The 13,427-nt window shown below is 40.8% G+C and overlaps 1 protein-coding gene across 1 annotated transcript in view; it reads left to right on the top strand.

Moving 5' to 3' along the window:
• The first annotated feature begins 446 nt into the window (after positions 1–446).
• Positions 447–13,427, top strand: part of unc79 (UNC-79 domain-containing protein) — a 384,753-nt gene continuing 371,772 nt past the window's right edge. The window contains 4 exon segments of the mRNA XM_080272838.1: positions 447–468; positions 8,768–8,887; positions 9,368–9,529; positions 13,243–13,427. Coding sequence (XP_080128964.1) covers positions 447–468; positions 8,768–8,887; positions 9,368–9,529; positions 13,243–13,427 — 489 coding nt within the window.

The following is a 13,427-nucleotide window of genomic DNA, read 5'->3' as shown; positions in this document are numbered from 1 at the left end:
AGCCACCACTTGAAAGCCCGGGTGAATTCAAAATAACACAGAATCACAACAGTGACGCCCTGCGGTTTGATCCCTTGCTCCCAAGCGTCATGAAAGTGATGCCCCGTGGTTAAGGGGTTAAAGGGATTACTGTATATATCTGTCTATCTGTCTATCAATTTATCTATCTATCTATCTATCTATCTGTATATCTGTATGGTACATGTACCAATATATATAGAAAGAGAGAGTAACCTTGTGTATGTTATTCTATCTATCTGTCTATCTGTATATCTGTATGGTACATGTACCAATATATATAGAAAGAGAGAGTAACCTTGTGTATGTTATTTATATTTTGCAAGTACACAACTGTACATATCTTCTGTTCAGTCCTGTGAGAGGCAAGAGTGAGACTCGATGTGTGAGCCAAGTTGAGCACGTCACCACCACCAAGCTTCACCATCATGGGGACAAGGGCTGCCACATGTAAGTTCTCAATAATTTCACTTGTTCAGTTTTGAGTTGGGTGTTATTTGTATTTTTGTCAGGGTACTCTTGGAATTGCAGGTTAGCCATTTGAGCCTGAGGACATTTTTATTGCTTCATGCTTGCCAACTCCTATGATTTATTCAGCTTAGAATATGCTTTGTGAGCTTTAATTGTTAGATATACATGTTGCGTTAATTACCCCTTCATTATGAGATGCCTCTCTTGAGTTCAGTAAAATTTTAGTAGCAATGAGGGTAAACTAAAAAGGATGTCATTCAGATTCATTCTAAATATCCATCTATAGGCTGATGCCATAATTCCGTAAGGGTGGCCATTTGATTTCAAATTACTGTAGATTTTTTCAAAGGGTCAGAGTACCATACAGTACAGTATTTCATTAAATATTTGTTTTAGACTTATGGTTTTGGTTTGCCAGCAGTACAAGAAAGGAAACCATTGTTAAGCTGAGTAAAATCATCTGATACAATAGTAGTCAGATTGAGATACACAAGAGTTTTCATATCCTGAAAGGAATACAACATTTTAGATCCATGTAACTCTCAGGAATGTAATCACAATGTTCTTACCTGTATCTTGTCTATAGGTACACAATACAGTACTAAGTTTTACATCCAAGTTAATCCTTTCATGGTTAAAGGAATTCTAATGATCTGCTTGAGCTAATGGCAGACAACTTTATTTAGCTAAGAGCGATTCATAACAACCTGCCGTTTTTACTGCAGTAACCATTAATCCTCTCGTAGTTGAAACAACTTTTTTATTTTTTTATTTTTTTTATAATCAGCAAATGCTGTATTATTTTATTCAGCTAAGAGTAAGTCATAAGAACACGAGTGTTAACAAGCAATAACTATTTCATTCACCAGTGGAGATAATGCCAGAGTTGTTGTAGGAAACCTGTTTTTCCTGTCTGAGATAAGATCATATATTCTGAGTTAAATATGAGGAGTTCTATGGAAGGAGGGTCAACTAACCACAACCAGGGTTTGGAGCAAATTGTGTTTAAAAGATTTGAATCTTAATGTCTCTGTAATGGCTACTCCAGTTTTCTTTGTTAACCAACAGAAAATCAACGCGTTTATAGGCTTTCATATTATAAATGGTAAACGTATTTACAGTCATGCTAATTATTAGTTAAAATGTGATGAATGGGGGAGTATGTGGCTGGTGGCACCTATTTTTGTATGTTGCGAATCCAAAACCCATCCCATTTTGAAGGCTATGAAGTGACAAGACTGTTGTTATACAGTGTGATGTCTAAAATTTGAAGTGCTCCTGACCAAAAACTATTCGAACATTTGATAAATTTGAACTTCTGACAAAGCATTTTTCTGGCTGTCGTATCTTGTAGTTTAGACGTGCTTTTGACATGAGCTTTGTAGTATGGGCCAACTAGCTTGCGTCAGGCATCCCATTGTCCAGTGTTTTTATAACTGCAGTTTATCTTTTCTCTTTGTTAGCTCAGTGTAATAATAATTATCAAAACATTACTCGTTCTTAACCTAGAAGTATGGAATTTTTCATGTATATCTTTCCTCATCTTCTGTATGCCCACCACTGTTCTGAAACACTCAGCAGTTGTATTCATATATAATATCCATGAATGAGTCGCAAGGGAAAATAATTTTGCATTCATTTTTTTCCTGTAAAACTGAACTACATGAATATATTGTGCACATCTTGTACCACTGCCTTGCATTACATACCAGGTGATCAACTTGTGTTGTTTATATGACCAGTGCAGTGTGATGCTACACTCTGCTCTTCTCATTTGGGGATTGCTCCCCCACAGAATGCTTGGTTTCTTTTATTTATGATGTATTTTATGATAATGTACACTTACACAAGCATGCATAGCAGAAATATCAAAATCTCAGATAGTGATACAATACTTGTGTTCATGCATGTGTGAAATGAATGGAAAAAGATGCCAGAGGTTTCTGTTTACTGTGAAATTACATGGTAATTTACTCAAATATACATTGCACAGTGCTTTAACAATGAATCCAAAAGAATTATTTACTGATAATGTAATCGCCCCTGTCTGTGTGTTTGGCCATTACCAAAATACCTCAGAATCAAGTGGGCAAATTGTATCCAAACTTTGTGGGCAGTGTCCCGGGATATATGACTTGTTTGTGAATAATTTAGGCGAACCTGCAATAATACCCTCCAATTGCCAGAGGGTTTTGCAAGTAAAAAATACCCTGTATCTGTTTCCTTTAGCTTGCCATTATTCACCATTTTGCATCATACTCTCAGGGAAAATAATGGCTATTTAATGGGTAACTATGAGAAATTCTTCAAATGTCTGTTATACTCAGTAGCCTTACTTTAAGCCTCTGAATCCTAGACTGATACTTTATTTAACTTAGGAGTCAATAGCAAAATCCTAAGACTTTTTTTTCTTTTTCAATTTTGGCAAAACTGTGATGATATGGCTTCGATTGCCAGAGGATTATTTTTATTTTTATTTTTTTTGTGATGAAGAGCAATATGCATTCATGGGGAATGCTTTGGCTTTTGTTTAGGAGATTGCTGACCACCATCAGTTTTGCATATTTTAAAAGTGAGTAAAATCCAGTAGTTAAGGATATCTGACAGGTTGTGTTCCATGGTGTTGCATGGTTAAGAGATATTTACTGGAACTTCACTCAGAAATCTTATACATTGCTTCCTAATGGCATATATTGTTGTGTTTCCAACAGCATCGCTGTATTTGAGAACATGTGCAAAGATAGTTATTTGCCCTAGTTTCAGTCTGTACAAAACTTCTGAATCATTTCACATTTTCATGTCATACATGGCTCTGTTTACATTACCACAATTGTCTCATAACACATGCACACACTACGTTCTTGCAGCTGGATTGTCATCATCCATACTTTATTCACAGCAGTGGACCAATTGGAAAAGCAAAAACACCTTTTTGAGGCCACAATTACAGTGAAATCTGAAGAATGTTTAAACTGAATCAGAGACTAAAGAGCTTCTTAACCACAAGGAGGAAAGGAAACTTATTGCTGAACAGACACTTTGTAGTAAGGTCATCACTACCAGATAAGTGTAGTTGTAAGTTTTAGATGCTAGAGTCTGCAGTCATTTGTGAACTTATTTGGGGGGAAAAAAATGACAGATTTCATAAAATATAGTACAGCAAGCTCTCACATAACGCTGGAATATTGTACCTGGAAGCTCCCACTTTATGAGATCGCTGCGCTATAGGGTCATATGTTTACATGTTAAAGGATTTCATGGTACCCAAGCCAGCCCCAAGTTCACCTTTGGGGGCAATATTCAGGGTTTTTTCCAGGACATTTCCCTACCTAATTAAGACTTCATTACTTATAAACACTGGAGGATTTGAACACTGGAGGATTCCTCACCTTGAATGGAAGAGGTTGTGAGCTTGCTGGGGGGAAGTGGAATGGGGTTCCATGGCTAAAAAAAAAGCAAAGATCACACAGAGCACATGTGCAGCCAGAACAATGGGAGAGGGTAGGCTCAACTGGAGCAGGAATGCTCAGTGGACCATGATGACATCCTGCACAGGCACATAATAGCAATACATCATAGGCTGATGTAACCTGCACTGTGACTATCACTGGCCACGTTGTGTCTGTTCCTACCACGTTGTGACCCTGGTTTGCCGTGGTATGACTGTTTGAACCATAATTTAAGGCTTCTGACCACATTATGTCTATCGTCTCTGTGTAGTATGATGTTAAAAAAAAAAAATGGGCAGCTTCCTTCATCCGGGCAATGTCTGTCATTTTCACACTGTGACTAAATTTAGACATAAAATTTGCCTCCAGTGTTATGTGAGTTTCACATTATAGGATCGTATGTTATGTGAGCGCTTGCTGTATTCAAACTTTAGATGTTTCCAAACTTTAGACATTCTAAATTTCGAGGTTGCACAGTATAATACAGTACAAGACTATTGATGTACAGTAATCCCTCATTTATCCGGACATAATAGAGCCAAAGGCACGTCGGGGTAGTGGCAGCATCCGGATAATGAACACTATTCCCCAACCATACCCAGACCCTACCTATACCCACCTACAGCCTATACCTGACTTATTTGTATAGTACCTATGCTCAGTTTGGCAGTGTGTTCTAGTCATTCAGGCATATTTAGACATCAAGACACAAATAGGAATAGCCAAAGTAATGCTGATCACCAAGAGAACCATGCAGAAAAACCAGTGAAAACCAAAAAACACCCTACCTAAACGCTACTCTGTGTACAGTACCCCTCCTAATTTTGGCACCTTTTTCAAGTCAGTCTGCCATATTTTGATGTCAAAACATACATAGAATTATCCAAAGTAATTTTCAACACCAAGAAAACCATGCAAAAAAAACACCGAAAACCAAAAAACACCCTACCTATTCACCTCTGTATGTACAGTACTCCTAATTTTGGCACTGTTTTCAGGTCAGTCTGCCATATTTAGACATCAAAACACACATAGGAATATCCAAATTAATGCCAAACACCAAGAAAACCGTGAAAAAAACACTGAAAACCAAAAAACACCCTACCTATTCACCTCTGTATGTACAGTAACCTTCCTTAATTTTGGCACTGTTTTCAGGTCAGTCTGCCATATTTAGACATCAAAACACACATAGGAATATCCTAAGCAATGCTGAACACCAAGAAAACCATGAAAAAAAAACTGAAAACCAAAAAACACCTGACCTATACACTACCGTGTATACAGTACCCCTCCTAAATTTTGGCAGTTTTTCTGTCATTCTGCTGTATTGAGACATCAAAACACACATTGGTTTATCCATATTAATGCTAAACATCATGCAGACAATACATAAACAACAAAATCCACAGAAAGAAGACTGACGACGGTTTGAAAATCTGTTGTCTGTTACGAGTGATTGCTCTTGTGGCTCAAAATAAATTCCACAGCCAAATATGCCTCTGGAAATTGGTTATATTGGTATAAATGATATACCATCATCTTTGCTGGTGTTTATACTATAAGATAAGCTAATACAAATACATAAAACTGACAAGTAAGAGTACAGAAATTCAAGCAAGAATAAAGTGTTGAATAAAACTTATCTTCATATAACTTCCCACCACCCTAGTTCAAAATTTTGCCAGCACCTTCCAAGAGTTAAGCATATGTCCAGATGCAGAATTTCATGAACTTTCTCATGGGTTTGCGGAATTTTGATACGACCAATATTAGTCGAATAAATCGCAAAAAAATTTGAAAAATCTTGAGTCAGTGTTATCACCACGGAGGAGGATAAGGACTGAGGGAGTGAGGAGGGAGCTGGGAGGGTATGGAGGAGGGACGGTAGGGGGGAGGGAGAAGCGAGGCTGTGGGCAGGATTCTCCCCCTTCTGTCAACAGGCGGACGGGCACTTGTGCCGTACATTTACTCATGGCTTGTGGTCTGTTAGACACCGAGTGGCCATGCAGAAACACAACTCACTGTGACCGGAGAACTTTTGACCTTTGGTAGAGGGGTGGACGGCTGCTGTTGCCAAACATGTACTCGTGGCTTGTGGTCTGTTTTCGATGGAAGTGGTGGTTGGAAAGGACTTAGCCCCTGTGGCTGCCTGATATTAGACATTAGGTGAGGAATGCGTACGCACGTTTTGACACCGCTTGCGGGTTACAGTCATATTATTCGGGTGCTGGAGGTTCGTTGGGAGTGATAGGACGAGCGTGTGATTTTTACCATTCAATACAGGGGGGGGCGGATAGACATTTTAGTTCTTGTTGTGGGTTACAGACTACTTCCCGCTCACGGCTCAAGCCCAGCAGCCACGATACCGAATGATTGAGTATGTCGGCTGGCCGACTGAAGTTCTCAAGCACTTTTACGTCTGGATGATAGCAAGTAAATTCGGATAATGGTTTAATAGAGCCAAGGTCCAGCATCCGGATACTGAACACGTTCGGATTATGAGCGTCTGGATAATTGAAGGTTGTTGTATAATACTTATGGTCTCCTCAAAACCTCAGTCTCAGTGAATAAGTTTCGTTTTTAAAGGCTCCAACATGCTTGCATGTGTCGGCCTTGGTCACCTAATGGCGGCTCTCCACGCTGCACGATCCATTGCAGCCTCCCTGTTCAGTCCCTTAACCCTTAGGTCACACTTAATGACCTCGTCCCATGTCTTTCTCGGTCTACCCCTCATAACCCCACCCCCAATATTAACACTTCTCACCTTCCTCACCCAATTATCATCCCCCATCCTCTCCATATGTCCAAACCACCTCAATCTACCTCTCCTCATCACAACACCAATACACTCCAGTCCCATCCTACCTGTCAACTCCTCCATTGTAAACCCAGCCCCTCCAGGCCTGGGACGCAGGGACGCACTGCACATCCACCTAATCATTGTCATTTCTGTACATCTGAGCCGGCGAAATAAAAATAAATTGTCATTTTGGGGGCATCATTATAGATGTTATATCTGTATATTAAGCAGTAAACATGACAGGCATTAAGCATCAGATGTCATACAGGCCAAAAAGTTCCTCATTGTGTTGTGAGGAATTTGCACATTGACTTCTTCCTCCACCATGGGAGCACTGACTGTTGACCAGCTGAATGTAGTAGGGTTGATTGCTGGGGGTTCAGACTATTAACTGTTGAGTGTCGACTGTGCGAAAAAGGCCAATACTATATTCATATCTTAGGGAGCAAAAGCATGCAGCCTAGTCCAGGAGAACATGTTGGAGCCTGTAGGTTCATTTCATCATTGCTGGTTGTAGGTCTTTCTACCAAGGAATGCCTCACATGTGCAAGCTGTAACACTCAGTAGTATTGTTGTTATATTCATTTAACCCCTTCAGGTCAGTGATACTTTTTTTTTATCTTTTTTTGCCGTCTCAGTGTGATTTATTTCAGCTAAGGAGACTTCTTGAACTAAAGGTTTAGAGGCAGCTTTCATTATTGTAATATGTTTTAGAATAGGTGCCTTTGCTAAGGTGAGTAAAATCATTAGTTTGGTATCTAGAATAAATAATAAAATATACCCTCAGCGTGAAGGAATTAATCAGATCAGACTGGATAAGAGGTGTGTATTAACAGGTGACATCCTAACTGCAGTGGCAACCTTTGACTTAACCCTTTCAGTCTGATGACCTGCTTTTAGTTTTACCTTGCTTTTACATTACTTTATTAAACTAGAGGACAGCATACTAGTAATGAATGGGGTTAATAATTGCTGTATCTAACCCCTTCATTTTAAAATGTCTCGTGAAGTGAATAAAATGTCTGGAGATTATAAGGTGGAATGTACATCATTGGATTGAAGGCGTTCAGGTTTTAATGGCCTTCTTATATGTGAATTACATGAAGCTTTGATTTTAACGTAGTAAGTACTGTACAGGATACTCCAAATTGTCATAACTGGACTCGCGCAGTGTATTCTATTTATCACTTCACTCCAGCAACATATATCTTCTATTATTCTCGCTACTGCCAGGCAATTTTATTCAGCTGAAACTACACTAGTAGTGAAAGAATGAATGTCGGCTGTTTCAAACCTATCCTGTTTGTAATGAGTCAGCTAGATTGAATAAAATCATCTTAGACAGGGCATACAGCTTTTGGCAGGTAGGCAAGGGCGATTAACTTCGCTTGCCCACATCCAGCTGGAGTAATGTCGTGCTTGGCTCAAGCCATATTCTGGCTGTTCTTAACTGTGTCTTAGGAGGGAAAATCACTTTTTTTACCTGCTTTTCAGTAAGAAATACTGCTACAGTTTGACATATTACTCAAGGTGCCCTGTACAGGCAGCCCTCCACATTCGCGGGGGTTGGGGGACACAGACTCCCACGAATGTGGATTTTCCACGAATGTTTGGTACACCCTCCTTTAAATGCCTCCACAGCCCCAAATCACCCTTTTTGAACAAGTGTGCACGTACTCTACCTAATAAACCATACCTGGGACCTGAAAGCAGCATAAAATATCACAAAGAGCTGATGACTTACCCACATGTGATTGCGGGCAAGTCATCAGCTACATAGATACACCAACTTCTTACAATCATACCCATTAAATTCAGTTTTGGCTCCACAGAGGGGCAGTCCGCGAATGTGCGAGTCCCACAACAGTTGATTCCACACATGTGGAGGGCCGCCTGTGTTGAGATTAGTATAGAGGGAAATACAAAGAAAAATAATGCAGAACATTTTTTCCAGGTAGTGTTGCTGTACTGCAACTGCATCATTCAGGTCAAACTTAGTTGCCTGTTCTCTTATCCTATTCAACAGTCACAGCCAAAATCCGCAGCCTGAATGATTACCACATGCGGTTGCTGCATGGGGTTGTGCCGCCTCCCTCTGGGCTTGACATTGCAAACACCCTCAAGTACTTCTCTCAGACTCTCCTTGGTAAGTCCAGGATACCAGTACTAGGGACCATTTCCTTGTGAGTTTGGAAGCCATACCTGCACTTCATATGAAGTTCTTAGGTGTAGCATATCGTAAGATACACTTGTATGTGATTTATGTCAGTGCCCACAAGTACTTCACCCAGACATTGGTAGCTTGTTCTTAGACTTCTGCAGCTTGCAAGGAGTAATATGGAAATAGTGTAATGAGCTGTATAGAAGCTGATGCAGCCTGGTAGGTAAGTGAAGTACAGAACTTTTCTTTGCTTAATGATTAGGTCATGTACTGAGATCCTGCGGGTCTGGGTTCGATTCTTGCCATTGGCATTTACTAATTTGTCAGGTTTTGCTTCAGTTACACTAGCTTTTACTCTGTATTGTTTATACAACCTTACTTATCAGATCATATAACATCCCACTTATTTAAAAAAGATAGAGAACACTGTATGTCACAACTTTCCACCTCTTTTGCACATCCCAGGAGTGCTGCGTGAAATTCAGGAACGTCCAATGGAGATGCTTCGAGTACGTGAGCAGGATGCCACCAGACTGTCCCTCTTCCCCAGCCTAGACTACACTGCATTACACCAGTCCCTCGTGGCATTGGTTGATATTATGCCGCTTATTCAAACTGGGACTCAAGGTATGGCACCACAATAGGGGATGATAGGAGTTGTATCTATACCGTATTACATTTAAAGTTAGCGACTAGTGACCGTGCTAGCATATGTGTGATAGTTTCTTTCAGACAACTCTTGTTATCATGTGTTGCAGTGTTGAGCCATTCTCTAACTCAATCTTCTAGTCCGGAAATGTTCATGCAGGACCCCTTGACACATCTTCCATGATCTGCCTTTGGATGTTCTTCCCTCTATTGATTTATTCTCTGTCACACCATCCTTCATTATATTGGTTAACATTGGCACTTACAGGGTAGTATCTAAAATTTGAAGTCCCTGTATCTGCAAACCGTTTGAACTTTTGACAAATCTGAACTTTAGATCGATCATTTATTTGGATATTCTTGTCCTTCTCGTAGTTTAGACGTGCAGTACTTTTGAAACAAGCTTTGTGGTATGGACTAACTTGCTTACTTCAGAAATCCTGTTCTCCAAAATTTTTATAATAGAGGATGGAAGTAATGCGAGTATAAGTGACTGGGGAATGGCTGGGAGAAGGAGGGAGGTGAGAAGACAGGAAGAAATCAGTAGGATAGAAGTTGTGGAAGCAATGAAGAAAGGTAAATTGGGGAAAGCCCCAGGAATTGATGGAGTGTGTGGTGAAATGCTGAAGTATGGGGGAGAGATAGTAGTAGAATGGATGTGGAAAATGTACCGATTGGCCTGGGAGGAAGGTAGAGTCCCGGAGGATTGGAAGTCAGGTATAATTATTCCCATGTACAAAGGAAAACAAGTGGGGTTGGTGGAGGATTAGTGCCCCTCCCTGTAAAACAATTAACTCTAAGCCCTTGGCCACCCTGTCTGGGATACATGGTGTCTGGCAATGAAAATGATGAAACAAAGGAAAACGGGAAAAAGAAGTGTATGGTAATCATAGAGGCATCTGTCTTCTTAGTATAATAGGAAAAGTGTATGGTAGGATACTTATTGACAGAGTTAGAAAAAGAACAGAGGAATTAGTTGGAGAAGAACAGGGAGGCTTTAGGAAGGGAAGAGGTTGTGTAGATCAGATATTCATTCTTAGATCTTTAGTGGAAAAGTTTCTAGAGAAGGGAAAGAAGTTGTATGTGGCTTTCATGGATTTGGAGAAAGCATATGACAGGGTGGATAGACAAGGATTGTGGAAAGTATTAAGAATATATGGAGTAGATGGGAAGTTGTTGAATGCTGTGAAGAGTATGTATGATGGTGCTAAGGCTGCAGTGCGTGTGGATGGTGAACTGAGTGAATTTTTCTCTTTGACAGTTGGGTAGAAACAGGGATGTGTCATGTCTCGATGGTTGTTCAGTCTGTACATGGATGGGGTAATAAAAAAGGTACAAGGTAGGGTAGTGGATGTTGGAGTGGCCCTGGTGAGAGAGGGTAGTGTTTGGAAACTCCCTGTACTGTTGTTTGCAGTTGATACAGTGTTGTTGAGTGAAGATGAAGGAGAGCTGCAAGGCTTGGTGGATGAGTTTGGGAGAGTGTGTAAGAAACGGAATCTAAAGGTGAATGCAGGGAAGAGTAAAGTGATGGTCTTTGATAGAGGTGAAGTCAGTGAATGTACAGCGAGGTTGGATGGTGAGGAATTGGAAAATGTGAGTACATTTAAGTACTTGGATGGTGTGATGAGTAAGGATGGAGGTTTGGAGGGTGAAGTGCTTGAAAGGGTACAGCAGGGAAGAAAGGTTGCTGGTTCCTTGAAAGCAGTGATAAGAAGCAGGGAAGTGAGCATGGAAGTGAAAAAGTTACTACATGACAGTATTGTGATACTAACTCTAACGTATGGAAGTGAAGCTTGGACGTTGCTGGAAGGACACAAGTCAAGAGTGAGAGCAGTGGAAATGAGTTATTTAAGAGGAGCCTGTGGAGTCACATGGAGAGACAGGCTGACAAATGAGGATATAAAGTAGCATTGTGGTGTGGATGTGGTTGTAATAGGAAGCGTTAGGAGGAATACACTGAGGTGGTTTGGCCATGTGGAGAGGATGGAGGGTGAAAGACTGACGAAGAGAGTGTATATGAGTGAGGTGGAGGGGGAAAGAGGGAGGGGTAGGCTGAGGATGAGATGGAAGGATGGGGTGGAGAGGTATATGAGAGAGGGGGGTGTGAGTTGGGAGCAGGGCAATGTACTGGCGGGGGACAGGGCGACTTGGCATTACGTGAGCAATAAACCCCAACCACCCTTTGGATATAAATCTACACCAGTTCAATCCGAGTGGAGCGCCTTCATTACCCACAAAACCATCAGGTGTCATAATTTGGTTATATGGTTACCACCCAACAAAGTAAATGGTTTCCTGGTGTACAGGAAACCATTTTGCTTGTCAGTCAGTGTAGAGTCACCCAGAGGCAGAAGGAAGAGAAAGGGTGATGGAAAGAAAGACAGAAGAGGGAGTGTAAAGTCATCTGTAGGCAGAAGGAAGAGGAAAGAATAAAGGAAAGAAAGACAGAAGAGGAAGGATGGAAAGAAGGCAGAGAGGAAAGAGCTCGCACCCAAGAGCAGCACTACATCGAGTGAGTGGATGATGAGCGCCCCCACCAACCACTGTGTACTAAAACAACTAGACAAAGTTCAGAACAGTGCTGTTAGAATTATTGATAACCCTGCCTTTACAAATTAACTTTTTTTTTTTATTTTTTATGTGTCCGACTCTGGGCATAGGCTTCACAGCCTGCTTTCAAGGCCCAGTAGCCCTCCTACATACCGCACACCTCTACATGTCACAACTTCGGCGCTAACACCCACCGTCCATACTGAATAAATGCAAGGGCTGTCTCATACAAGACTGGTATACTGGTATTAACAGGGGTATTTTTATGACATGTCGGCGGGTCTTCTGGTAGATCTTACTGATCTGATTTCTATGAAATTCAAATCCTTAAAGTGTTCCCTGCCCCAGTGGGATTTGAATCCGGGTCCGTTAGGACTACAAGCCACTTCTCTACTGATTGAGCCACCGCCTCCCCCTACAGGTAAGAAGTAATGTTGCCTCCCTAGCATTATTTTACAGATAGTTTTATGGCAAATGCTAAGACGTACTTATGTCCATTGTGCCACCTCTCTATGCCATCGCCTGTGGTACATGGATGTCTGGTAGCGTTCATGACTGGAATGTCACACTGCCATATTGCAGAACTTTTGCCTATCAGAAATCTTTTATTCACTGAACAGCATCTCTATGGAACTCACTTCCTCAGAGTTGTTTCCCCCCAAATTTCAACCTACAGCTGTTCAAGTCCAACTGTTACAGATTTCTTATGAATGGAGGACACCAGTAATCTGGTGTATGGATTATTTTTTAATTCATTTGTTTTTCCTTCCTCTGTTCTGTTAATAAAAAGAAAAAGTAGGGAAAAAAAGAGAAATATAAAGACATGTAAACAGTATTGCAGTGTATCTGTGTAGCTTATACATACATATCATATGGCCAGCAGCGTAATCATTTTGTTTTGGGATGCTGTCTAGTCATCATGCAGCAACACTGCTTTGTGCCCAGTGCCCACATACACCTGCTACATCGTGTTCTTTGGATTTTTTCTTTTTGCTTCAATTATATTCATATGGGATGATGGATGAATGAATATTCATGTGGGTCTCCAGATGTTAAAGCGAATGAATGTTGTGTGGTAGGATGTTAATCAGTGCATGACTGTACTGTAATGTGTAAATCGTAATCCTCTTCCTCTTTTCCAGCATTTGGGCAGCAGTTACTAACCACACTATCATGCCTGGTGGTGTTCCTGGAGCGGCGTGTGATAGACACTCTGCCGTACCTAGTGGCCTCCATGATGACTTCCATACCAGACACTCTCCACCAACACCTGATCACCACACTCTGCTACTACATCCTTCCCATCACCGTTGGTTAGTACTGTACA

The sequence above is a fragment of the Coenobita brevimanus genome, chromosome 51 (genome assembly GCF_032717465.1).
Source record: "Coenobita brevimanus isolate Jiangsu-jjx chromosome 51, ASM3271746v2, whole genome shotgun sequence".
Taxonomy (NCBI): Eukaryota; Metazoa; Arthropoda; class Malacostraca; order Decapoda; family Coenobitidae; genus Coenobita; species Coenobita brevimanus.
This window is presented reverse-complemented; position numbering and strand designations above follow the sequence as displayed.